At 57.6% G+C, this 23,918-nt stretch overlaps 2 protein-coding genes across 5 annotated transcripts; one reads left to right on the top strand and one right to left on the bottom strand.

Annotated features, from left to right (window-relative positions):
* Window positions 1-2,886: 2,886 nt before the first annotated feature.
* On the bottom strand, window positions 2,887-15,109 carry TST (thiosulfate sulfurtransferase). 2 transcript variants are annotated; one of them, XM_047866106.1, is made up of 3 exons: window positions 14,978-15,109; window positions 13,694-14,309; window positions 2,887-3,348 (listed from the first exon to the last, which is right to left on the bottom strand). In XM_047866106.1, the coding sequence occupies exons 1-3, from the start codon at window positions 15,071-15,073 to the stop codon at window positions 3,050-3,052; spliced, it is 1,011 nt and encodes a 336-aa protein (XP_047722062.1). In that variant the 5' UTR covers window positions 15,074-15,109; the 3' UTR covers window positions 2,887-3,049. The 2 variants fall into 2 exon arrangements, with proteins under 2 accessions (XP_047722062.1, XP_047722061.1); XM_047866105.1 differs by having other exon boundaries at window positions 13,694-15,023.
* Window positions 15,110-15,221: 112 nt separating this feature from the next.
* MPST (mercaptopyruvate sulfurtransferase) lies at window positions 15,222-23,642 on the top strand. Of its 3 annotated transcripts, none has more exons than XM_047866108.1 (3): window positions 15,222-15,353; window positions 18,870-19,497; window positions 23,073-23,642. In XM_047866108.1, the coding sequence occupies exons 2-3, from the start codon at window positions 18,903-18,905 to the stop codon at window positions 23,369-23,371; spliced, it is 894 nt and encodes a 297-aa protein (XP_047722064.1). In that variant the 5' UTR covers window positions 15,222-15,353; window positions 18,870-18,902; the 3' UTR covers window positions 23,372-23,642. The 3 variants fall into 3 exon arrangements, with proteins under 3 accessions (XP_047722064.1, XP_047722063.1, XP_047722065.1); XM_047866107.1 differs by lacking the exon at window positions 15,222-15,353 and adding an exon at window positions 15,359-15,450; XM_047866109.1 differs by lacking the exon at window positions 15,222-15,353 and adding an exon at window positions 15,387-15,640.
* Window positions 23,643-23,918: the final 276 nt, after the last annotated feature.

Genomic DNA, 23,918 nt, shown 5'->3' on the forward strand with positions numbered 1-23,918 from the left:
GTTTCCCAAGCCCCGCACATGTGACACACGGAGGGCTCGGATGCCATCAGGTGGAAAGAAAGTTCTCGGAGCCACAGTGGATTAAGTAGAGAGATCAGTGTGGTCTGGAGAAAGGTGTCAGGGCTCTCGGAGGGGCCATCTGAGCTGGCCTCTGAGGGATGTATAGGAGTTTGACAGTTTAGAAGGGACTTGAATACTAAAGGCGTGAATGTGGGGCGCCTGGGTGGCTCCGTCGGTTGAGCGTCCGACTTCAGCTCAGGTCATGATCTCCGTGAGTTCAAGCCCCGCGTCGGGCTCTGTGCGGACAGCTCCGAGCCTGGAGCCTGCCTCGGATTCTGTGTCTCCCTCTCTCTCTCTCTCTCTCTCTCTCTCTCTCTCTCTCTCTCGGCCCCTGCCCCGCCCATGCTCTGTCTCTCTCTGTCTCTCTCTCAAAAATAAATAATACGTATTAAAAAGAGAAAAAAAGAAGAGCGTGACTTTGGTCAAGTTCTTTGGCTGAACTTTCCTCACGTGTGAAACAGAGACAGCTCACCGCCAAGGGCAAGGTGAGGATTGAGCGAAGTCACTTTTGGGAAATGCTGGCGCATTGCCCGCCACAGAGACGTCGCCCGTAGCCTGGTGCTAACCTCATAAGCCACTCATCAGCAAGGCCTTCCAAGTACACCAGACTCGCACGCCCTTAGCCACCTCCACATCTCTCCCTGCCCCAGTCCAGACCTCTTGCCTCCTCCCTCGCCTCCTGGGTTTGCTCTCCTGCCTGTATTAATTTTCTTTTCTTTTTTTTTTTTTTAATGTTATTTTTGAGAGAGAGAGACAGAGAGCGCAGGCAGGGGAGGGGCTGAGACAGAGAGAGACGCACACAGAGTCCGAAGCAGGCTCCAGGCTCTGAGCCTGACCCGGGGCTCGAACTCACGAACGGTGAGATCATGACCTGAGCCGAAGTCGGTGGCTCCACCGACTGAGGCTGCCTAACAGTATTACCACAAACTTAGCCGCTTCGCACACATTTATTATGGCAGCTGCTGTGGGTCAGGGCACCTGCCATGGCTTAGCTGGATTCTCTGGTCACTCAAGGCTCCAATAAAGGACCCAAAGCTAGCATGACAAGGACGACAGCATGGAGGGGGGAGGGGTCAGTCCCAGCCCTCTTCCACGCAGACTCCGTAGGCATCCGGCCTGACCCAGCGTGACACCCCAGTGTCCTCAGCGTGTACTGAGCACCCACCTGCCTCAACGTCAGGCTAGGGCCTGGGGTAGGTCACTGACAGACTCGGTCCCCTGGCCCTCCATGACCCTGTCTTTGCCCAGGAAGGCTGCACAGTGGCAGCAGGGAACCTCCAGGAGGTGAGGCCTAGGCTCATGAGGCTGTGAGGAGAAAACAGACCTCCTGTGGCTTGGTCGGTTAAGTGTCGGACTCTTGATCTCAGCTCAGGTCCTGATCTCAGGGTTGTGAGTTCAAGCCCCACGCTGGGCTCTGCACTGGGTATGAAGCCTACTTAGAAAGAAAGAAAGAAAGAAAGAAAGAAAGAAAGAAAGAAAGAAAGAAAGGGAAGGAAGAGAGAAAGGAAGAAAGGAAGAAGGGAGGGAAGGAAGGAAGGAAAGAAGGAAGGAAGGAAGGAAGGAAGGAAAGGAAGGAAGAAAGAGGGAGGGAGGGAAGGAAGGAAGAAAGGAAGGAAAGAAGGAAGGAAGAAAGGAAGAAAGAAAGGAAGAAAGAGGAAGGAAGGAAGAAAGGAAGAAAGAGGAAGAAAGGAAGGAAGGAAGGAAGGAAGGAAGGAAGGAGGAAACAGCCACCCTGAGGCACTACCAAGACAGTAAGACAGCTGACAATATGACAGCCCTCCTCACAGCCCGAGTCTGGACATTTAGATAAGGACCTGAGCTTGGGATTCCCGTGTCAAATTCCGCCTTTGCCTTTCCCGGGGCACATATTGAAATAACCACTTAGAGCTGAGCCCGTGAAAAGTGAGGACCCTCCGCCCCAACCATCCTGTGAGTTAATGGGAACTCGCTGCCCTGCTCCGTCTCTCCTGCCCACGCAGGACCTGGGACAGAGGACCGCCCTTCCCCTGGCTCATCACCGCCCCCACCCCACCCATGGCTGGGATCTGGAAGTAATCAATCTTGCAACTTGATTTCCTCTGTGTGGGTGCGCTGAAACCGCCTTTAGTCAAAAGGACCACAGGGTTTTCTTTCACTTTTCCAAGAGGGGGTTCAGACGCCAAGGGGGCTACCGGTTGACCTTGTGGGGGTGGCCTGTGCCCCCCTCGTTCAGCAAGTCTGATTATTCTTTTAATTTTTTTATGTGTATTTATTAGCGTCAGCAGGGGAGGGGCAGAGAGAGAGGGAGACACAGAATCCGAGGCAGGCTCCAGGCTCCGAGCCGTCCGCACAGAGCCCGACGCGGGACTCGAACTCACAAACCGTGAGATCATAACCTGGGCCAAAGTCGGACGCTCAACCCACTGAGCCACCCAGGTGCCCCTGAGCATCGCCTCCTCTGAGAGGCCCCAGGGCCTGTGTTGTGTGACGCCCATTCGATCCCTTCTTTGGAAGGCCAGATGCCCCCTCCACCATTCTTACCCCCACCCCCCGGAGGGCTGGGCCTACACCGGGAGGGGGAGGGGGCGGGTGCCCGGCTGTCCTTGCTTTCACTTCTCTCCACCTCCTGGGGCCCCCTCCCAGTGGGTCCCCGCGTGCTCCACCGGACATGGGAGACAACAGGCGACTTCTTCTGCCAGAACTAAATAATAGAGTGGCACCCTCAGGGCTGCCTCCCCAGCTAGGGGCTGCTCGGGAGGTTTCTTGCCCCGATGGGCTCTAGGGAGTCCGGAGGAGACGGGCATAGGGGGCCGGGGTGGAAGCCAGAGAGAGGCAGGCAAACACGGCTCCTCAGAAAAAGCGGTTTATTCCAGTGTCTGGGAGGAAAGGAGAGCTTTGCCCGGCAGTTCTCAAACCTAGTCGGTCTCCTTTGCCGACGAGGGACGCGCTGTGTGTCAGACTTCGGTCACTGAACAGACGGGAGCTTCTGGCCACTGAGGAGGCCCACCGCTCAGGCCTTCCCGCGCTGCCACTGGGACACGCGGGTCTCCGGGGGGGCCCGGTGGAACCACTCGAACCAGGAGCCGTCGTAGACGGCCACGTCGGGCTTGCCGCAGAGGTAGGCGGCCAGGGCAATGTGGCAGGCGGTGACTCCCTTCCGGCAGGTGGCAATGAGGGGCTGGGCCAGATTCACCTTCTTGGCCTCGAACAGAGCACGCAGCTCCTCTGGGCTCTTCTCGAAGCCGTCCTTGGTCAAGAAGTCCACGAACGGCATGTTGACTGAGCCTCGGATGTGGCCCGGATCCAGTCCTGGGCGCAGCAGAAGGCAAAGGGGGGGAAGGACAGGGTTAAGGGCAGCCTGGGGGCCGAAACCCGCGGAGGCTATAAGGATAGGAGCTACACGAAGGAACGTAAGGCCTTTGCCCTTCTTGGAGCTCAACTTCCTCCCGGCCCAACCTACAGTCAATGCTTGAGACAGAAGCCAAAGGGCACTCTCCCCCCAAACCCTGCCTTGAAGCAGGGATGTCCGAAGTCATACCTGCTTGAGGGGACAGGGGTGAGTCTCACCTCTGCCGCTCACCAACCTTTACACTACCGTTTTACCTCGGACAACGCTTCACTTCTCTGAATCGGTTTGCTCGTCTGTAAAATGGGCCCAATGGCACACAGCTGTCTCGTAGGGTTGCTGAGAAGCGAACGCTACGAGCTGTGCTGATGGCGAAGAACACAGCGGTGGGAGAGATGGGCCGGCTCTCGGGGAGATCACAGCCAGGCGGGGAAGACAGACGCTAAACGGATAACCCCGTGATTCGTTACACGTAATGTCGCTCCATTTTACAGACGAATACGCTGAGGCTTGGCCACGCGCAATGGCTCAGCTGAGGCCACACAGAGAGGCGAAGGCAGACCCGGGGTTCCACCGGGTCCCCTGAGGTTCCCGTTAAGCACCGGTGTGGGAAGCACATGTGACCTGGTGCTAGACGTACACTTGAACCCCAGCTCTGCCACTTACCAGCAGGGTGACCCCTTAAGTGTCACTTCTCTGGGCCCCAGTTTCCCCCAGGGCTTGAACGGGAATGAGAGTACTCACGGGCAGGGGCTGTTGTCAGGGGTAAGGCCCCGACTACTGAGGCCGGCCCACCCACCCTCAGAGGCCGATGCTCTCGCCACCTCACCGCCTCCCTTGGGGGCAGGTGAGGACAGCGAGGGGTGGTCCCTGCAAGGCCGTCCTAGCAACCCTGAGAGGCTTGGCTAGGAGCAGAGTGGGAGGTTTGAGCTGGTCGAGGTCCCTTCTGGAACAGTCTCCCCTCCCAGTGAGTCTGAGACCAAATGTGGTTTCAGAATAGCCAGCAAGTGGGGCAAAGGGATCTGGGCGGAGGCCTTGGTCCCACCCTTAGCGTGCCAAAGGTCACTCCTCTCTTCCTCAAGCACCCCACACCCTGGCAGTCTTTGGATGCTGGGAGCGGGGCCCAAGGCAGGTCTGGGCGCCTCTTGGAGCTCCCTTTCCTCCAAAATCCCCCACCCCACCCCCTTACCCTGGACCGTGGGACAGAGCAGGACCAAGGTGGGCAGCAGGGGGAGGGAGGGGACTGGAGGAAGACACACACTGGGCCAGGGTGCAGCCAGGAGGCCCTGCATCCCTAAGCCTCAGCCTCCCCACCCGTGAAATGGAGAGATAACCCCGCCTACGTCACAGGCCTATGGGGAAGATTAGCCACTGTAGGCAGAAGCCCCTAGTGACCCCGGGCACACAGTAGGTGCACAGTCATGCCAGCAATGCCCCAACCCCCATCCCCTGAAGCCAAAGAAGATTCCCAAAATTCACCGGCATGAGTCAGGGGTTCCTTTGACCGCACAGAGGTCTCCACTTATACATTCCGGGGAGTCTTTCCTGTGGGAATTTTATCTCTTTGTCTGGAAATTTTCATCGGAGGCTGGCCGCCTGCCGCCCCTACCAGGGAGAAGCCAATGGATCTGTTGGCTTCAAGGGCCTCCCGTGCCAAGAAATCCAACTTAGAAATCTCTGGGCATCCAGGCAGTGGGCCGAATGGAAGTGTATTTCAAAGCGCGAGTGTCTGTGGAGCTCTGAATGCCGTCTTCTTTCCTTCCTCTGGTCCCCGATGCCAACAGCGCCCCTGCTTTCTTGGTTGCATAAAAGGCACCTCTTGGGAGTAGAGAAGTCTGGGGGGTTCCGTGACTCTGGCTTCCCAAACTGGGCCAGCCCCAGGAGGCGGGGGTCCCCCTCGTCTCTGCCAGCGAGGGCTCAGGGCCTGTCCGAGGAATTTAAATGAGCAGGTGCTGACCGCCTGTGCATGGCGAGGGCCGGGACGAACCCAGCCCAGAGAGCCTTGGAGAACAGCCGGCAGAAGGACCCAGAAGCAGGGGCCTTTTCTCCTCAGCCTAGCTTCCACTGCAGGCCTGTGGCTTTCCTCCCCCCAGCGGGCCTGCCGCCAGGCCGACACCTCTGGCCCCAGGCGTCAGGCAGTGGGTTCGCTCCAGAACTTCCCGAATCCTCACAAAGCCAGGAGATGATGGGGAGCCCAGGCTCAGAGAGGTGAGGTGGCTTACCTCAGGACACACAGGCCTGTGGAGTCAGGCGTGTCCGACCCTAAAAACCTGTGTTCTTGGACCACCCTGAACCTTTCTAGGAAAGGGAGAGGAGGCAGGGGGAAAGATGAGATGACCCCTCATATTCCTCAGCTGCTCAGAGGCCTGGGACTTTGGGTTCCACCTTTGGCCAGGAGGAGGCCAGTCACTGGGGGAGGCCATCGAGAGGGTGTGACCGCTGGTTGCCCCACGAGCTGGACCCTGGCCCTCGGACGCCCCTCGTCCCCACCCCTGCGCTGGGAATGTGCATTCTGCTTGCCTTCCCTGCTCCCAGAAGCTGCCCCAAGGACATGGCCTGGAGATAGTCATGTGGCGTTGAGACCAGCTGCATGACGTGTATGGGACTCAACCCAGTCAAGGTCTCCGTATAAACTTTTAAGGCTTGGCAGGTGCATGCAGAAGTCTACTCATCTTGCCGCCGGTCAAGACAAGCCTTGTAAGTAAGTTCCCTTGCTTCTTAAACCTGCCACCCACATATCTGGAGCCGTCTGCCCCTTTCTTCAGTCTCCCCCTGCTCTCTGCATCTGGGGCTGGTTTCGGATTACCCCGGGACCCGGCCAGGAAACTGAAGAAAGGGGCCTTGGGAAAAGGCAATGGGAAAGAGGCATCGGCGGGGGCGACCCTACGTTGGGCCGTGACCTCTATGGGGGGAGGGGGTGGCCCAAACGTTGGGTACTCGCGGACCTCGGCACGGGTACAGGGAGGTCCCGAAAACACCTGCTGCCTTAATGCGCTCGCTTGAGGGGCTATGCGCAGAGAAATGAAACGGATGGCTGTCACAGTGCGCTGGCCTCCACTGCGGCCAGTTCGTCCGGACACTGAGGCCCAGCTAGAGGCTGAAAGTCAAGTTGGAAAGTGGGAAGAGCTGAGGTTTGAGAAGGACGAGCGGACGTCTCCTACCCTGCCGGCTTCGGGGCCGGCAGCCAAGGTGGGAGAGCAGGGCAGTCCGTCGGAGGTGTTAGCGTGCCCTTGTGCAAGGTGAGGAAGGCACGAGATGCTGTGGATTGAGATTCAGGAGCCTGTGACAAAGCCTGATTAGGGCGCTGAGAGGGGAATCCTTGAGCAAGCGACCAGAATCGAGGATGTTGCGGTGGAGGAGAAAGTGGAAATGCCCCCATGCCTTCCCACCCCGAATGCAAAGCAGAATCTTAAATAGCAGTTGTGGGGCGCCTGGGTGGCTCAGTCGGTTAAGCGTCTGACTCTTGACTTCGGCTCAGGTCACGATCTCCAGGTTCATGAGTTCAAGCCCCACGTCTGGCTCTGTGCTGACAGCACGGAGCCTGCTTGGGATTCTCTCTCTCCCTCTCTCCCGGCCCCTCCCCTGCTTGCTCTCTCTCTCTCAAAAATAGAGAAATAAGCATTTTTAAATAAATAAATAAATAAATAAATAAATAAATAAATAAATAGCAATTGCCCCCAAACCTGGGGGATAATCCACATTCTTTCTCTGGAAAGTCACAGTTGCAAATTTTATCACGTCTTTGATACGTAAACACCCCAGGAGTTAACCAAAACACTATCCACAGAGACTGAAGGAAAAAATCTGGGGGAGGGCGAGGGGAAGCGTACAGATTGCTCTAGAAGTTCCCTTGTCCAAAGCCTGGCCCACAGCCTTCCTAAGATTACTCATCAAAGGCTAAGTTGCAGGGTCTCTGTCTGTTTCTACGTTTACATATGTCTATGGATATGGGCTAAGTATACATGTTTTCCTACCTTCTGAAGGTATTACCAAAATTAATTTGTACAAGAGCTCTATTTAATCAGCTTAAAAATAAGCTACATATCAAAGTGCACTTAGGTGAAATTGAAATTTCATTTGCTCTCACCGCCATAAAGGATAACAGTTTCTTGAACTATCAGTCCGTTCTTGACGGGATGGTCAAACAAAGATACTGTGTTTTATCGAAATAATTTCAGGGCATCTGGGTAGCTGAGTTGGTGAAGTGTCCGACTTCGGCTCAAGTCATGATCTCACAGTTCATGAGTTCGAGCCCTGCGTCGGGGTCTACGCGGACAGCTCAGAGCCTGGCGCCTGCTTTGGATTCTGTGTCTCCCTCTTTCTCTGCCCCTCCCCTGCTCTGCCTCTCTCTCTCTCTCTCTGTCTCTCTCTCAAAAATAAACATTTAAAAAATAATAAAATAATAATTTCCTATACTTCATATAGTCTTGATCAGGTCTTTGATTACTTAAGAAAAAAGCAGAGTCTTCCCTATTAAAAGAGCTATGTTTTTGGTTTTTAGTTTTGTTTCTGTTTTTTTGTTTTTCTACAAGCATGCAATTTCTATACTTGCCTTTGAGGCCTTTAATTGTCATTTTGGTTAAGTGGATAACTGAATAGTGTTTCACGACGACCCGCGATCCTATGCGACCGTGTATTTTAAAACCTTTTGACTGAAGTCTATATTTTATTCACATTTCCTTACTTTTTATGAAATGCCTTTTCTGTTCCAGGACCCCGTCTAGGAGACCACATTATATTTAATCTTCCTGTCTCCTTAGAATTCTCTTGGCTCTGACATTTTTTTTTTATATTAAGCGAATGGATGTACTGTACCTATATTCATTAACTGCAACAAATGTACCATACTAATTAATATAAGACGTTAATAACACGGGAAACTGGGTGTGGGGGTATATGGGAACTGTCCTTTCTTTGCAATTCTTTCTGCGAATCTAAAACTGTTCTATATAAATCTACAACCTAATATAAATAAATAAATAAAACCTTTTGATATTTTAGGCAAAACTCCCCTAAATCAAATTCTCAATGAAACCTTACCTACCCTGAACTAACTTGGGGATTTTCCTGGACCATCTCAAAAGACTTGGGTTTTTTCCTCCTTGTAAAAGAGAAATATGAAACTAATTAGACTCATTTCCCATGTTAAATTACATGGGAAGCCAAGTAGGAAGGAATGCTAACTACATTTTCCTTAGGAAATATGTATATGGAAGCTATTGATAGAAGTGTTCCAGAAAGTATATAAAATTCCTAAAAACGGGGGCGCCTGGGTGGCTCAGGTCCAACTTCTGCTCAGGTCATGATCCGGCAGTTCATGGGTTGGGGCCCCGCGTCAGGCTCTGAGCTGTCAGCCAGAGCCTGGAGCCTGCTTCGGATTCTGGGTCTCCCTCCTCTCTGCCCCTCCCCCACTTGTACTGTCTCTCCTTCTCAAAATAACATGAAAAAAAACCCTAAAAAATATTCCTAAAACTCTGGTATGTCGTGGTATAATAGCATCAATCGATCACAACCTTGGTTATTACTTTAAAATATATACCCCCAAAATAACCGAACCCCCTTGTCAATTGCATTAGCATGAACTCTTACCCAGATTTACTGCTTCACTTCGGATGCTTTTGCAAAAGCGTTCCGTCCCCCTCAGGTGTTCCACCTTCGGGGAGATTCATGGAAAAGACGGAGAAATAGAGGTTTCTGATAACTAAGATCGTACCACTGACCTGAATGAGAATTAATTACAGAGAGAGGCCCCCTAGGATTTTAGTCGCAGCTCTGGAAAGGGGGCAAACCTCTGGTCACCCCCACAGAGCACCAGCTCCTGGCAGTGGGTCCACAGGGCTCCTCCGGATGGAGACTCTCGGGGAGGAGTAAGCCACGGCAGCCAGTGGGCTGAACTCAGAGGGCGGAGAGTCCCCCCCTGCACCCTGGACTTTTGCCCTTTTTGCACGGACAGCTGGCCTATTTTAAAGGGATCAACCCTACTGGGGTTGTGGAGGGGTGGATGACCATGAGTGGGCCCTCATGGGGTCAGGGCATATGAGGGAATATTTGGGCTCGCCTGCAAGAGTCTGAGGCAGTCCTCCCCTTCTCCATATCCCGGCTCACGAGGCACTGACACCCCCCTGGCAATCAGGAGGCTGAGGCCCTAGCCCGGGTACAACCTTCGGCAGATACAGCAGATCGGATGCATGGAGAGAGCGGCCGCCAGCGTGCCCGGGGAAGGCTGGCCTATTGCCAAGGATGCTCGATTGCCCCTGAAATACAGTGATTTGGTTAATCCACTAACAGCATGCCCCGTGTATTGTAAGCAGCACCCAAGGTGACTGGCAAAGGGGCCTGGGGTCATTCACGAGAATTCCCCCATTGACGACAGAGGGGCAAATTGGGTATATTGCCTCCTCTCTCCCTCAGTGCAGGTTTTTGCTATGCTTGCTTTGTGTAGACACCGTGTCTGGCCTAGCCCAAGCTTTCCCTGATCACCAAACCAGGCTGCCACCATTAGGGTATTAGAGAAACGAAATGCCATGTTTAGACACCCTCATCAACCAAACAGTGATTGGGGGTCATACTGCAAAAGGGGACAACAGAGGGGCGCCTGGGTGGCTCAGTCAGTTGAGTAGCCAGCTCTTGATTTCGGCTCAGGTGATGATCTCATGGTTCACGAGCTCGAGCCCGGCCCCCATCGGGTTCCATGCTAACAGGGCCAGACTTGCTTGGGATTCTCTCTCCCCCTCCCCTACTTATGCATGCTCTCTCCTCCCACCTGAAAGCGCTGTCCCCCCCCCCCCCCGCCCCCGTCCCCTACACGTGGTGCGCACAACCAGACAGAGGTCCTAAAGCTGACAATCTCTGTCTCCTTGAGGCCAGGTGGGCACATGTCATTTCCTGATGGTACATCACTGGGCTGCTGTCTCGCTCCCCATCCTGGCGGATGTTCTAGCACACGCACCAGCCCTTACTAAATTCAACCAGCGAGCCTTGAATGATAGTCACCAAAACCTGTCCTTGCTGAACCCTGAAATGTCTTTAACGAGAAAAGCTACCCCCCGAAACAGGATGGACTTAGACGGTGGCGCTGCCTTAAAAGGAGGCCATCATCCAGACAGAATGCTGTGTGTTCATATCTGGTGAGTCTATTAGGCATCACCTTCACTGCATCACGTGAGAATACAAGTAAATGCCCTGAATTATCTGAACCCCAGCCCAGGGGACTTAATAAACCAATGGTTCAGATGACGGCGCTCTTGATGGAAAATGCCATCCCTGACTTGGGGATTCATTGTCTTAATTCCGTATTTTCTCTTGCATGTGCCTGTGTATTGTCGCTATGGCACCTGCCTCCAATGCAGCCGCATAGCCTCCAAAGGAGCCACCACCAGGCCCCGTGAAACCCCTTGCTGACGCCTCAGGGCACAGTGCAGAAGAGGGGGCATGCGTGTGAGGTGGTGAGAGCTGATGTGAGGGATAGAAAGTCGGGGGAGGTCATGGAGAGCACCAGTTGACCCATGAGCTGGACTGGGACAGCTAGAGATGCCTCTCCCCCTCCCGGCCTTGGGATGTGCGTTCTGCTTGACTTCCGGGCTCCCAGAGGCCGCTCCAAGGACATGGCATTGAGATAGCGATGCGGTGTCGAGACCCAGCTGGACCGTGTGTATGTGACTCAACCCAGTTAATGCCTCTGTATAAACTTTCAAGATTTGGCAGGCGGGTGCGGAAATCTACCCGTCTTGCGGCCGGCCACCCAAGACAAGCCTTGTAAGTAAGTTCCCCTGCTTATGAAAACGGCTACCTACCCATCTGAAGTGGCCTGATCTTTCTTAGGCTTTGCCCTGCCCTCTGCATCTGGGGGTAGGTTTCAGATTACCCCGGGGGTGGGTGGGAGGCTCCCAGCTCCTGAGGAGGCTGTGAACTAACACAGGATCCCATGAAGCAACACTATACCGTGAGGCTGTGACTTCCCCTCCCCCAGCCTCCCCTCTCCCCCAGTCCCTGTTTGTTGACACAGCAGTGGCCTTGGGAAACAGCTCCACCCTGAGGCCTGCAGACTGGGGTCAAACCTTGGCCACTCTGCCTCCTTAGAGAACCCACTTCTCCCTTTCCCACCTGTAAACTGGGATCAGTCCTAACCCCCACCTTCCACCAGGAGAGAACATGTATGAAACACTGGGCTGATAAAAATGCCTACTAGGGGGTCGATACCCTCTTCACCCTCACTGCCCTCAAGGTTTATGAAGATAACTGGGCTGGATCGACCGTCCCCTCCTTCGCTGGCTTTCCCCGGCGCTCTATAAGGTGAGCCCATTCCTTCCATTAAGGAGGGAAGGGTTCAGAGGCCAAGGACTCGCGAGGCTGCATAGGGTATGATGCAAGCTCATGGGGTGTCCAAGGCGCTGCTCCCAGCTCCTGCTTCAGGACCCTCCTTCTGGGTGTTGCATCTGGACCCCGGAGCTCACGGGCTGCCTCCCTGAGCCCACCCCAAGCTGGGGACCGTGAACTCAGGGAGCCTCATGTGCCTTTGTGCCCCCAAACTATGTTGCCTGGGAGGCCAGCAACGCCTCTTAGGGAATGAGGGAGGGGAGTGCCACTCCATGCTTTCTGGGTGGCCCAGGGCTTTGCAGAGCTCCTCCCCCTTCTCAAAATACCCTTCCAGCCAGGTGGGGAGGGCTGGGCTTTCCTCTTTTCATTTTATAATGAGGGAACCCAGAGAGGCCAAGACATCGGATTGAGATCCCCCCCACACAGGGGGGGCTGACCTCTCCTGTGGATCCTTGCTCCCTGGGATCTGGAGGCGGTGGGAGGAGGGAGAATGGGGAGGGACTCTTCTCTGAGCCTCAGTGTCCTCATCTCTAAAATGGGAGTGAGGAGATTGGATCTGACACCTCTTCGCTTATTTCCAGCTTGCTTCAGGGCAAGCCCGGAGGCAGCTAAGGGAATCAACTCTACCATTCATCTCCCAAGGGGCACCGAAAGTTCTAAGGAGAGAAGACATGTGGAACCGAGGCAAGGGTGGGGCTGCTGGAAGGGCCGGGCCAGAAGTCTCTGCATCTTCAACTCCAGACCTTCAGAGAGCAAGGGGGGGGGGGGGGGGGGGGACATGGGACCTGGAAGAAGTCCAGGACTTTGCCACTAACTGGCCATGTGGCCTTGACCTGCCCCTGCCTCTGTGTGCCTCAGTCTCCCCTCTGTCCCATGAGGTGATCTTTCAGGACCTCCAGCCCGGAGAGTGTCCGAAACTGTTGTCACAGAGTCCTCTCCCCTCAGAGGCACAGAAAGTTAGGAAAAATGTTGCACAGGAGTTAGATTCTGCAGACCCTGCCCGAGGACAGAGCCCAGAGCCAGGAGGTGCCGACCATTCTGAGGGCTCAGGCCAGCCGGGGCCACCAGAGACCCCCAAAGCAGTGAGGTCCCGGCCACCAGAGGTGCCCAGGCAGGGGCCGGAGGAAACCTAGCAGGGTGATGGTGAGACTGCTATGGTTCTCTGTTAGGAGGTTCTAGAACTCAGCATGTCCTCTCCTGAGACTCCCCCCACCTCCAGCAATGTAGAACCCCCAGGCCTGCCCTTTGTCCGCAGCAGAGGATTCGCGAGCCACCTCCCTGTGGATGCCTGGCTTAGAGCACTGGTTTCAAACCAGTCGGCACTGGGCGGAATTCCCGACTCTGCCATTTAACAGAGCCAGTAACTTAATGTCCTCACTTCTCAGTTTCCCCCTCTCTAAAATGGGGATATTAGGCCTTCTCGGATGAAGGACAGGATGAGATAATGCAATGTGAACTACTCAGCACGAAATGGCAGCTACTCTTAATAGCTCTGCAAACAGGCTGCAGCTCTTTGGAAAGGTCAGGGGGTCCGGGAGGGCTGGAAGGAGGGAGGGGGTGCTGCGGGAAGGACAGGGTTGATGTCCGTGGGGGTTTCCGGGGAACCGGAGCGGCCCCAAAAAGCTAGGTGTCCTTGGGAGCTTTGCACAGAGATGCACGTGTTGGCTCATGGGCATACTTTTGGGCATGTGGGGGAGGAGTGCCTGGGCAGGGACGTGGGTGGAGATGTCACCAGTCACCTCTGCTGATGCCACCCCATGCGGATACCAGGTCGCTAGTTAGCACGTGGCTATGGGAACACGTATGTAGGTCCAAAGCTTTTGGATTTGGCTCTATTCTCTCATTTCACAGATGCAGACTGGGGCCCACGTATGGGAGAACTGAAGGCAAAAGCTGGGAGAGGGTCCCAGACATCCCTGCTCTCCATCATTTCATTGGGCAGTACCCCCCCCCACCCCCACCCAGGGATCACCCACCCAGCAGGACACGTACCTACTGCATCTGGCTCTGGCTCGGTGCCCAGGTACCGTCCTTGGGACCGGGCATCCACCAACTGGAACCTCTTAGACTCAAGGTTCTCCAGCACCTGCTCGTAGGTCTTGAGCAGGGAGCGGTCCAGTGTGGCTTCGAAGTTAGCCGGCTCTGGGCGTGAGGGCTCAGATGTCACCGGGTGGCCCTCCTTCAGCCAGTTCCGGAAGCCGCCGTTGAGCACCGACACGGTGCGGTGGCCGAACACACGGAACATCCACCAGACCCGCGGCGCATAGAAGGAGCCCAGGTGGTCACCATCGTAAACCACCACGTGGGTCTGGTTGCTGATGCCCAGGCGGCCCACGTAGTGGGCGAAGTCGGCCTCGCTGGGCAGCATCATCTCGTAGGGCGACGCCGCGTCCCGGCACTCCTCCATATCAAAGAAGGAGGCGCCGGGCACATGGCGCTCTAGGTACTCCTTGCGGGCCTCGCGGGTGCCCGGCGAGTACCAGGACGCGTCCAGCACCCGCAGGCCAGGCCCCAGCTTGCCAGCCCGAACCGACTCCGCCAGCCACTTGGTGGAGACCAGCGCCCGGTAGAGCACCTGATGGACCATGGTTTCAGCTCTGCGCATCACCTGGCGCGGGTGGAAACCAGGAAAAGAGAGCAGCGTGTGAGGGCCGTGCGTGCAGGGGAGCGGGACCTGGGAGGAGCTTTTTCCCACCGCGCTCCCCGCAGGGCGGCGTGTTTGCAGAGGCCCAGCCACCCGGCAGGGCCTGGGCACCCAGTGGGAAGGTTTGCATTCCCTAAGGAAGGGCTGCTCCGCCCCTCCCTGGGGCCCCCGCGCCGAAGGGGGCGGGGCGAGAGCTCCCCGGAGCCCCACTGGGGGAGCTGGCCCCGAGGGCATCTGGCTCCGGAAGCTACCATACAGGCGTTGGAGATCCTGCCAGAAGAGAGAGGCGAAAAGATGGCCAGGAGGAGGAAGGAGATGACATGTGGAGCGGAGAAGCCCCCTTTGGTGGGAGGGTAGGGGAGTGGGCGCCTGGGGGGAGGGGTCGCTGGAACCCGCAGAGGCCCTCGCTCGCGCCCCCGGCAAGCGCACCCGCGGCAAATCTCGGCAGCCTGGGCGGACTCGCCCGCCTCCAGACTCGCCCGGGCTCGGTACCCTAGCTGGGTCGGAGGCTCCCAGGGCACCCCGTCCCGCTTTCGCCAGGGGGACCCTCCCCTGGGTTGCCGGGGCCAGATCGGAGGCCCAATCCCGAGCGGCCGGGGTGCCTGGCCGCCGCCCCACCCGGCCGCACTCACTCGCCCTCGCCGCCGCCCTGGCGCTCGCCCCCGACCGCTGGAGAAGTTGGCCGGTTCAAACCCAGAGCTCACAACTCCCCGGCCGGCCCGCACCATCGCGCCGCCGCCGGAGGGGGGTACGGCGCGCCGCCCGCCACGCCCCCGCCTCGTGCAGGCCCGCCGCGGCCGCCCCCCCCGCGCCGTCCCACCCAGCGCAGCGCCACTCGGACCCCGGGGACCCGCCGGGAGGGCGCGGGGGGCGCGGGGGCGGCGCGGGGCGGGACGCGGCGGCGCGGGTGTCCCCCTGGCCCAGAGAGTGGAAGGCGCGAGCAGCCGCGGCTCCGAGTGGCCGCGGCGGTGGGCAGTGCTCCAGTCTCCTCCCTTCGGCCGGCGTCAGGTTGGTGGCGGGAGGGGGGGACGACTTCGGGCGCGGGGAGGGGGCGCCCTGCTCTGGGGCCATGACCGAGCCCGGAAGCGCAGAGCCCGAGACCGGGGTAACTGTTGCGGCATCGCGCTTGCCTTTCTCTGGGGGGAGGTCGATCATCGGGGTGCGCGGCGCGGGGCTCCCCCGCGGGGCCAGAGCGGAGTAGGGGGCTGCAGTCTAGGAGGGAAGACGCGCCCCGGAGTTCGCCCTAAGGATGGCTGTCCGCCGCCGCTCGGGGCGGCCTGCTGGGTGACGTCCGAGTGAGTGGCGGGTGGGGAGGTGGGGGGGTAGGGGGGGGGGGTGTCACCTGGTGCCACCATAGAGGGTAAGAGGGAGGGAAGAGGACCAATGAAACCCCACAGAGAGGCCAGGGAGACAAGGCCGAGGCTCCAAGAGGAGAAACTGGCAAAGAACTTGCCGGAGCAAAACGAAACTAACATTGGCCAAGGCCTGCTCGGTGAGATACTGCGCTCCTAGGGCCTTACTGACTTCTCACAACAACCCTACGGAGTAGGCCAGAAACTTTACATTTCGAGAGCAGACAGACAGGCCTAGCTGGTCACCCCACGGGCACACCAAGCAATTGAGGCCCATCGGATCTGCCTCGGTTTACCTGGCTCCACCCCAAAGCCTCATGCTTTTCAAAATAATTGCCTTTGTTTTTAATTAACCTATTTAATTATAAGGTTATAGCGTTTGGTTTTTAACAATGGGCCGTGTTTAACAACCAGGCGACATCATTCCTGAAAAATCTTAACAACTGGTCCTTGCAAGCTGGTGGCTCACCCCTGCTCCTAAGCCGCTTTTGCATTCGTGTTACATATGTCCCGAATGCTTTTTCTCCTCTCCCTTGGAAAGGCTCTTTTTTATTCTGAAATAATGCTAGTCTCACAGGAAGTTGAGACATTCATACTTTGACAAGCATTTGGCCTCCAGAATCTTCTGAACTTTGTGCTTGGCCCTGATGTGGGGGGGGGGGGGGGGCGGGGTACCAGGAAGGAGCAGACTAGGGGGAAGTCCTTGAGGATAGCCCAGTCTGCCTGGAGCCCCTCTTCTTCCAGGGCCCCCCCCCCAGATGGCAGCCTGGGGCTCACACTTCCCCTAGTGGGTATAGACACTCACGAGATACAGCTAGGGCTGTCCTGTGGGTCCTGGAGTCCTTCACTCCCAGAGCACCCCCACCCAGAGCACCCCCACCTGAGGTGGTCCAGGCTTGGCCAGCGGGGCCAGGACCTGGGCCCCGCCCTTCGGTGACACACAGCCTGCTCCCCGGACCCTCCCCTGCCTCCTGCAGTCCTTTGTGAGAACTGACCATAAAGTGGGGGAGGGGGGAGGCCAGGCCGGGTGACCCCAGACCTCCCAAGTCCCACCCAATCCTGAAATTCTTAAGATTCTAGATGTGTTGTTGTTGTTGTTGAAAGGCCACCTATGGGAATAAGTTTTCAGAAATCATTGGGTTTTTATTAAGCCGTTTTTAATGATTATTGACACCGGCTATTTGTAGTGCATTGTGATGGCCCCTCGACAGTCATTAACTGTTCATTAATCTCCACCATAAGAGCTGAAGGTTGGAAGCTTCATTATAAGAAGTGAAAATGGCCGGGGAGCCTACCATGCCCGCCCTCGCACGGCTAGTTAAGGAGCCGAGTGATTCGCACTGACTTGAGGCCGGGGCTCTGATTCCCAGTCCAGGGTTCTTTCTACTCTAAATGGATCCTTGGATAGAAAACCAGGAGCCCCAAGAATCCCAGGGGGCAGGAGCCACTGTGGTTCCCAGATGGGTTCTTTAAGAAGGGACCCACAGCACCCGCCAACACTATTCAGCTGTGGTAGGACCCACGGGCACTGAGATGGCCCCTTAGCCAAAAAAAAAGCCACCTCGGGGCAGCCTCCTCATCCTGAAGGTCAAGCCGCAGTTTCCTGGGCCCCTGGAAAAGTCAAATCAGTTTGCGCGCACTTCCTCCTCCTCCAGGAAGACTTCCCACTTCCTCTGCTCCCACCCTAGGCTGAGGTATCGGTCCCTGGTGTTTGCACTGAACCCCAGACTTTCTTCAATGATGCTGTCCTTTGGGCAGGCCCGTGGCCTGTCTTTACCCGCCACAGCCCCCCGTCCCCCGGGGCCTGGCAACGTTAAGAGTTTCTCAGTGTCCAGCACAAGGCCTGGCCGCGTGGGTGGAGTTGAGTTCCTAAAAGCCAGACTGGGAGAGGCTGGGTACAAGGGGTAACACTGTGGACTGATTAGGCCCTGGTCATCACCGACCCGAGGCTGGGGAAGAGGTCCAGCCTGCAGAATTAACCAGCTGTGTGAGCAAGGCCAAAGCACATCTCTAGTTGCCTCGCACAGAAGGCAGACATTGTCATAGGCCCACCACTAAAGGCCACGGGGCTTAGCGTGTGGCCTGGCCCACGAAGCACCTGTTCTCTCCCCACCCCTTCTCTGTGGCAGGACGGCCTGGTATGGATGGTAAGGCTGTGCCCTGCCAACGGGGTATGGGGGTTGACCTGTGGCTCAGGCTCCACCCACCCAGTCACGTGCCCTGACGGAAGGGGCACCTTTCCCTAACCCGAGCGGAGGCACCTGACGAACTAGGGGCTGTCTGTACAGGTGCCCAACACATTCAGGGCATCCTGGCCCTGGCAGGCTGTGGCCTGCGTGTCATGTCGTGGGCTGTGTGTACTCTCAGTGGCTGGCCCACAGGGGAGTGGAAGGGACGGTGGGGGGGGGAGGCGCTGTCACTGTTGCTGCTGCTGCCCCGAGTTTCAGAGACTCAGTTCAGGCCCAAGGGACAAAATCTGACCTGGCTGGACCCCCAGGGCCTGCACAGCACTGGCCAGCGAGAGTCAGGATTCTGGTGTCGCCGCCACTTTAGCTGTTGACCTTGGCCACTGGAGCCTTTAAACTTCAGCGCCGCCCTCCGTGATAGTGAGAATATCCCCTACCAACCTTCCGGAGGCTACTTGTCCGGCGAATAATTGAGAGCCTACTCTGTGTCCTGCAGGGTTCCGAGGTATTGTGAGATGAAATGATACATAGCAAGGAGTCAGTAAATTCAGCTACTGTTTCCCGTGAGGCTGCTTATATAAACGTTTGATGAAGAAGTTTACGAATTCCACCAGGGACCTTGGGGAGGGGCTGAGACTTTGCCCCCTGCTTGCCTTCCTGTGCTTGAACCTGTCCCTACCGCCCCCCCCCCCCCCGGACCCCGGCAAGCAGCGATGAAGGGTCCGCCTGGCCCCCTCCCAGGGGTCAGGGTCATTCCGTTGCTCTTCCCCGTGTAGGTGTCCTGGGTGGGAGGGAGGGGGGGGGAGGCCCCGGTGACCGAAGTCTGCCCCTGGGGTTGCCTCTGCCGGTTTTGTGTTCCCTGGACTCTGCCCTCCCGGGGCTCCACCGCCCCTGCGGGCTAGTGCCAGACCCAGCGGTGCGGGCATGTGCAGCGACCTGGCCGGCCTCTTCCTCGATTCCCTCCTGACATCCTCCCTGTCGCCCAGGCTTGCAGCCGCGGTGTCGCCGCCGCCGCCACCATGCCCCCACAGCAGCTCTTCCGCGCGCTCGTGTCGGCGCAGTGGGTGGCCGAGGCGCTGCGGACCCCGCGCGCGGGACAGCCCCTGCAGCTGCTAGACGCCTCCTGGTACCTGCCCAAGCTGGGCCGCGACGCGCGCCGCGAGTTCGAGGAGCGCCACATCCCCGGCGCCGCCTTCTTCGACATCGACCAGTGCAGCGACCGCACGTCCCCCTACGACCACATGATGCCCAGCGCGGCGCACTTCGCGGAGTACGCGGGCCACCTGGGCGTGGGCGCCGCCACCCACGTCGTGATCTACGACGCCAGCGACCAGGGCCTCTACTCTGCGCCGCGCGTCTGGTGGATGTTCCGCGCCTTCGGCCACCGCACCGTGTCGCTGCTCGACGGCGGCTTGCGCCACTGGCTCCGCCTGGGTCTCCCGCTGAGCTCGGGGAAGAGCCGCCCGGCGCCCGCCGAGTTCCGAGCCTCGCTTGACCCCGCCTTCGTCAAGACGTACGAGGACATGAAGGAGAACCTTGAATCCCGGCGCTTCCAGGTGGTGGACGCCCGCGCCGCCGGCCGGTTCCGCGGCACCGAGCCCGAGCCCCGAGACGGTAACAAACACGCGCGAAGGGGCGGGAGGTCACCTGGGGCGCGGGGCCAGGGGCGCGCTGAGCCCTGCCTCGGCCTCGCCTTTGAAGGACGCCGCATGGGGCGGGGGCGTGAGATGTGGTTTCCAGTCGTCTCACTCTCTGAGCCTCCCTGGCTTTATTCCTTAAAAGTGGACACGAATACTTGCTTTGCCCCCAGACTCATTGGGAACCCAGGGCGCCCTGTATCAGGGTGAGAAGCCAAACAGCCCCGCCCCAATTCTGCGGATGTAGGGCGGTCTCTGCGGAACAGGAGGGGCGGCAGGAGAAGCCCCCAAAGGGATGGGGCCTGATCGGGTGTACCCACCCCCCCCCCCCCCCCCCCCCCCCGGCTGTTGATGGAGGCAGACTGGGGGAGGAGGAGGGGGAGGAGTCTGGGGTAGGGGAGTGGATGTAAGGCCTTTAAGGGGTCAAGGCTTGCAGAGGGCAGAGAGAGGGGCCCTGCGCGCGCACGCGCGCGCGCGCGGGATCACCGGCCCCAGGTTGGAGAGAAACTGAATAGAGGTGGCTGCTGGCCTGGGTTGGAGCAGAGCCCTGTGTCTGGGAGCTGAATTCTCCAGGCAAGGAGACCACAGGGAAGCCCTGGACGACGTGGGCAGGGCTCCCCGCAAACGGATAGGCCAATGGCCACGGTCGTGTGAGCCTTTCAATGACCCCGACAGATGGGTGGTGTCATTGTACCCAGGAGGAAATGGAGTCTCAGAATGGCTACCTCGCTGGAGGTCAGGAAGCAGCCCGGCCAGGCGCTGGGGCGGTACATTTAACTGCAGTGAGCAAGCAGTCATTACCCAGCCTTTTGTCTCTCGTGCCTTTTTCAGGGGGGATGCAAGGAAGTTGCTACTTGGTCTTGGGAGTCTGTCCCTGAATGGCATCCGCCTCCCTACCGCCCCTGAATGAGGGTGGGGCTTCTGCTCAGTGCTTACAAAGCAGCTTGGGCCCGACCTCTTACTGTTTCACATGGCCCCAGGGTAAGGGTCGGCCCTGCTCCCCGCGCGTCCCCAAAGACTGACCCAACAGCTGGCATGGGATCAACGTCCCAGAGAGATCTGGGGACTCGAGAAGGACCCCGCTACATGGAACCATGCAGAGCAGTGTTGACCTGAGATCCAACCGTAGGGCACTGCTGATAGCCAGCCATTTTGGAACCCGCACAGGTGACAATTTTATGTGGTTCCACCTTGAACCTGTTAGGTCCTTCAGCTCAGCCCTTTGGGGGAGGGGGTGGGGGCAGTGAGCCACTTGGCCGGTCACCTAATCTAATCTCTGAACTGCAGCGTTTGCAAGTGCAAAATAAGAGGAGAAAACAGGGCTTGGTAAGGATGTGGTGAGCGTCAAATGTCAAAGGAGAAGACAGGTATAGAGCGCTCAGCACACATAAGGTGCCCTCAAGGAGGGTGACGTAATTCCTGTGTGCTTCGTCCGTGCTTATGGCTCTTTACAGAGGTGCTTAAATGCTCACCTCTCCTGCTTGCTCACCTGTAAAGGAAGAGATGATGGCACACACCTAGCAGGCTTGTTGTAGAGACCGACCGAGCCCAGTGCGCATAAAAGCTGGGTCTAGATCAGTGGAGGGCATCACATCGTTGCCGTCGTTCAGCGGGGTGGGGGAAGCCTGCTTTGCTTGGTGGGGTTCGAGGCGCGGGGACAGCCCTGCTCGGACAGCGGCCAACCCGGGTCGAGAGCTTGCTCTCCTTCCTTGCTCCAGTTCGGTCTCTACGTGATGTCTCTCAGTGAGCCTTTGCTGCACCTAAGTGGGGGTGCAGGGCGCATTCCAACCTCACCACAGGCTCAGAGCGCTGGCTGGGTGCTAAGGTCTAGCAATAACTGTCGACACGGGTCCGCAGCTCTCTGTAGGAGTGTCACCCGCTGCAGGGGGAAATCGAGGCAGAAGCCACGAGGCTAGAGCCTCACCCTGGAGTCTGAATGGCCGGGATTTTTGAATCATGGGCTGTGAGGGTTTATTTTGTTGCGAGTCTCAGTCCTTGGCGTGAAAATGGGAATATTACTAACACCTGCCTCGCAGAGGGTGGTGAAACCAAATGACCGGGTTTAGGGGAATGACCCTCTTCATGAACAGCGTTCTAGCCTTGCCCTCTAGGGGTCTTGTGCTAGGATCAAAATGATCTTTTGAAAACGGAAGTCTGGTGTCCCCTTGCAGTCAGGTCAAAGCCCTACGTCTTTTTTTTTTTTTTTTTAATGTTTATTTATTTTTGAGAGAGAGAGAAAGAGACAGAATGTGAGTGGGAGAGGGGCAGAGAGCAGAGACAAAGAATCTGAAGCAGGCTCCAGGCTCTGAGCTGTCAGCACAGAGCCCGACATGGGGCTTGAACCCATGAACTGAGAGATCATGACCTGAGCCGAAGTTAAACGCTCAACCCACTGAGCCACTCGGGTGCCCCAAAGCCCTACATCTTAATCCAGGCCTGCTATGGTGTTCCCGTGCCTCCTGGTTCCTCTTGGGCCTCGACCTCCCCCCATGTCTGGGCTTTGGCCCAATGACTTTTACCCCCTCTAAAGACTCCCCTTCCCCAGCCTGGCGTGCCCTCAGCCCCCACTGCCCAGACCTCTCTACCTGATAGAACCCTGCTCACCCTCAGCGCCTTCTTAGAGAAGCTTCCCTGTCCTCGCAGCCTGGTGGTTAACAGCCCCAGCTCTGGGGCCCCTCTGACTCGGGCAAGTTAGTCTGTGTGCCTCACGCTCCTCGTCTGTGTAAAAGGGAGGATGATCATTTCTGTCCCGTAGAGTCTGGGGGGAGAAAATACAGCAGAGGGGCTCCTCACAGTGCCCGGCACAAAGTAAGCGCTCAGTAACACCAGCTATCATGATTACTGTTTTTTGTTTTGTTTTTTTTTTAACGTTTTTATTTATTTTTGAGACAGAGAGAGACAGAGCATGAACGGGGGAGGGGCAGAGAGAGAGGGAGACACAGAATCGGAAACAGGCTCCAGGCTCTGAGCTGTCAGCACAGAGCCCGACGCGGGGCTCGAACTCACGGACTGCGAGCTCATGACCTGAGCCGAAGTCGGCCGCTTAACCGACTGAGCCACCCAGGCACCCCTCATGATTACTGTTAATACCTCTCATAATATGCCCCCATAACCCCCCGCAGGGTGTAACACCCTCATACTCGAAATGGCTCAGTTATTGCCTGTCGGCCCTGCCAGATCGATTTCTGTAGGGCAAGTGCAATGACCCCTGGCCAGGCGGAGGGAGGGCTTACTTATCTTTGTTGCCCCCAGGGCGCATAGGTGATCGGGAAACTGGGGGCAGAGTGAGGCTCTGGTGGGGTCTGAGTCTTGGGTTCCAATTCTAGCCAGCAATTTGCTGGATGCGGGACCTTGGGCAGTACGGAACCTCAGCATCTCTGTCCGTAAAATGTGAATGCCTGTGAATAGCGCCTGGGTTGCCTGGCTGTGAGGACTACACGAGATGAGGCACATAGAGGGTTAGCGCCGTGGGCGCATGGGAGGCTCTCAGTACCCGGGGGCCATTCATACCCCCTTTGTGTGTGTTCCCTCCTTCCTGCCCTCCTGCTGCAGGCATCGAACCTGGCCACATCCCCGGCACTGTGAACATCCCCTTCACGGACTTCCTGACCCAGGAGGGCCTGGAGAAGAGCCCCGAGGAGATCCGCCGTCTGTTCCAGGACAAGAAGGTGGATTTGTCCCAGCCACTGGTGGCCACGTGCGGCTCCGGCGTCACAGCCTGCCACGTGGCACTGGGGGCCTACGTCTGCGGCAAGCCCGACGTGGCCATCTATGATGGCTCCTGGGTAGAGTGGTACATGCGTGCCCAGCCAGAGGACGTCATCTCCGAGGGCCGGGGGAAGACCCACTGAGGGCAGGGTCAGGACACGGGAGGCAGCGCCCGGCCTGGTTGTTCTGCCTCTGCCTCCACCGAGAGAGTGTTTCTTCCTGCAAGTCAGGTGGCGCAGAGGACGACATCCTAGAGGCCAGGAGTTCTGTCGACCTGCGGGCTCCCAGCCGAGGCCGGAGAGAAGGTGGTGGTGGGACAGAGGGAGGCAGTGCCCCATGTGCTGAGCGGGGTCCTGCCTCCCTTCTGTTTTCCCTGTTGAGGAAATAAAACAGCACAGTGCCAAATGCTTCCAACTGTGGGGCTGCCTGGTTTTCCTAAGGAGCCGGTGGTCCAGAATGCCCAGCGAAGGGAGCTCGGTGGAGCCTGAGGGTCTGGGGGCTCCTGCCCCTGCCTTCCGAGCAGGGCTGGAGCCCCAGAGCCCTTCTAGTTCTGTGAGCAGAATGCCCCCAGCCAACCATCCTCCACCCCATAATGCTGGGGGTCTCCCCTTCTGGCTTCTGGGCTACTGAGAGGTGAATCTTGCTGTGCTAAGGAAAATCTCTGCCTACCCCCCAACCCCCCCACCCCAG

The sequence above is a fragment of the Prionailurus viverrinus genome, chromosome B4, assembly GCF_022837055.1.
Source record: "Prionailurus viverrinus isolate Anna chromosome B4, UM_Priviv_1.0, whole genome shotgun sequence".
Taxonomy (NCBI): Eukaryota; Metazoa; Chordata; class Mammalia; order Carnivora; family Felidae; genus Prionailurus; species Prionailurus viverrinus.

Coding starts and splice junctions, on each gene's coding strand:
- TST (XM_047866105.1), bottom strand. CDS start 14,579: ATGCCCTCGGGGCCAGCTCCCCCAGTGGGGCTCCGGGGAGCTCTCGCC. Junction 3,349..13,693: donor GCCAGAGCCAGATGCAGTAG/GTACGTGTCCTG, acceptor TGCTGCGCCCAG/GACTGGATCCGGGCCACATC.
- MPST (XM_047866107.1), top strand. CDS start 15,415: ATGACCGAGCCCGGAAGCGCAGAGCCCGAGACCGGG. Junction 15,451..18,869: donor GCGCAGAGCCCGAGACCGGG/GTAACTGTTGCG, acceptor CCTGTCGCCCAG/GCTTGCAGCCGCGGTGTCGC. Junction 19,498..23,072: donor CGAGCCCGAGCCCCGAGACG/GTAACAAACACG, acceptor CTCCTGCTGCAG/GCATCGAACCTGGCCACATC.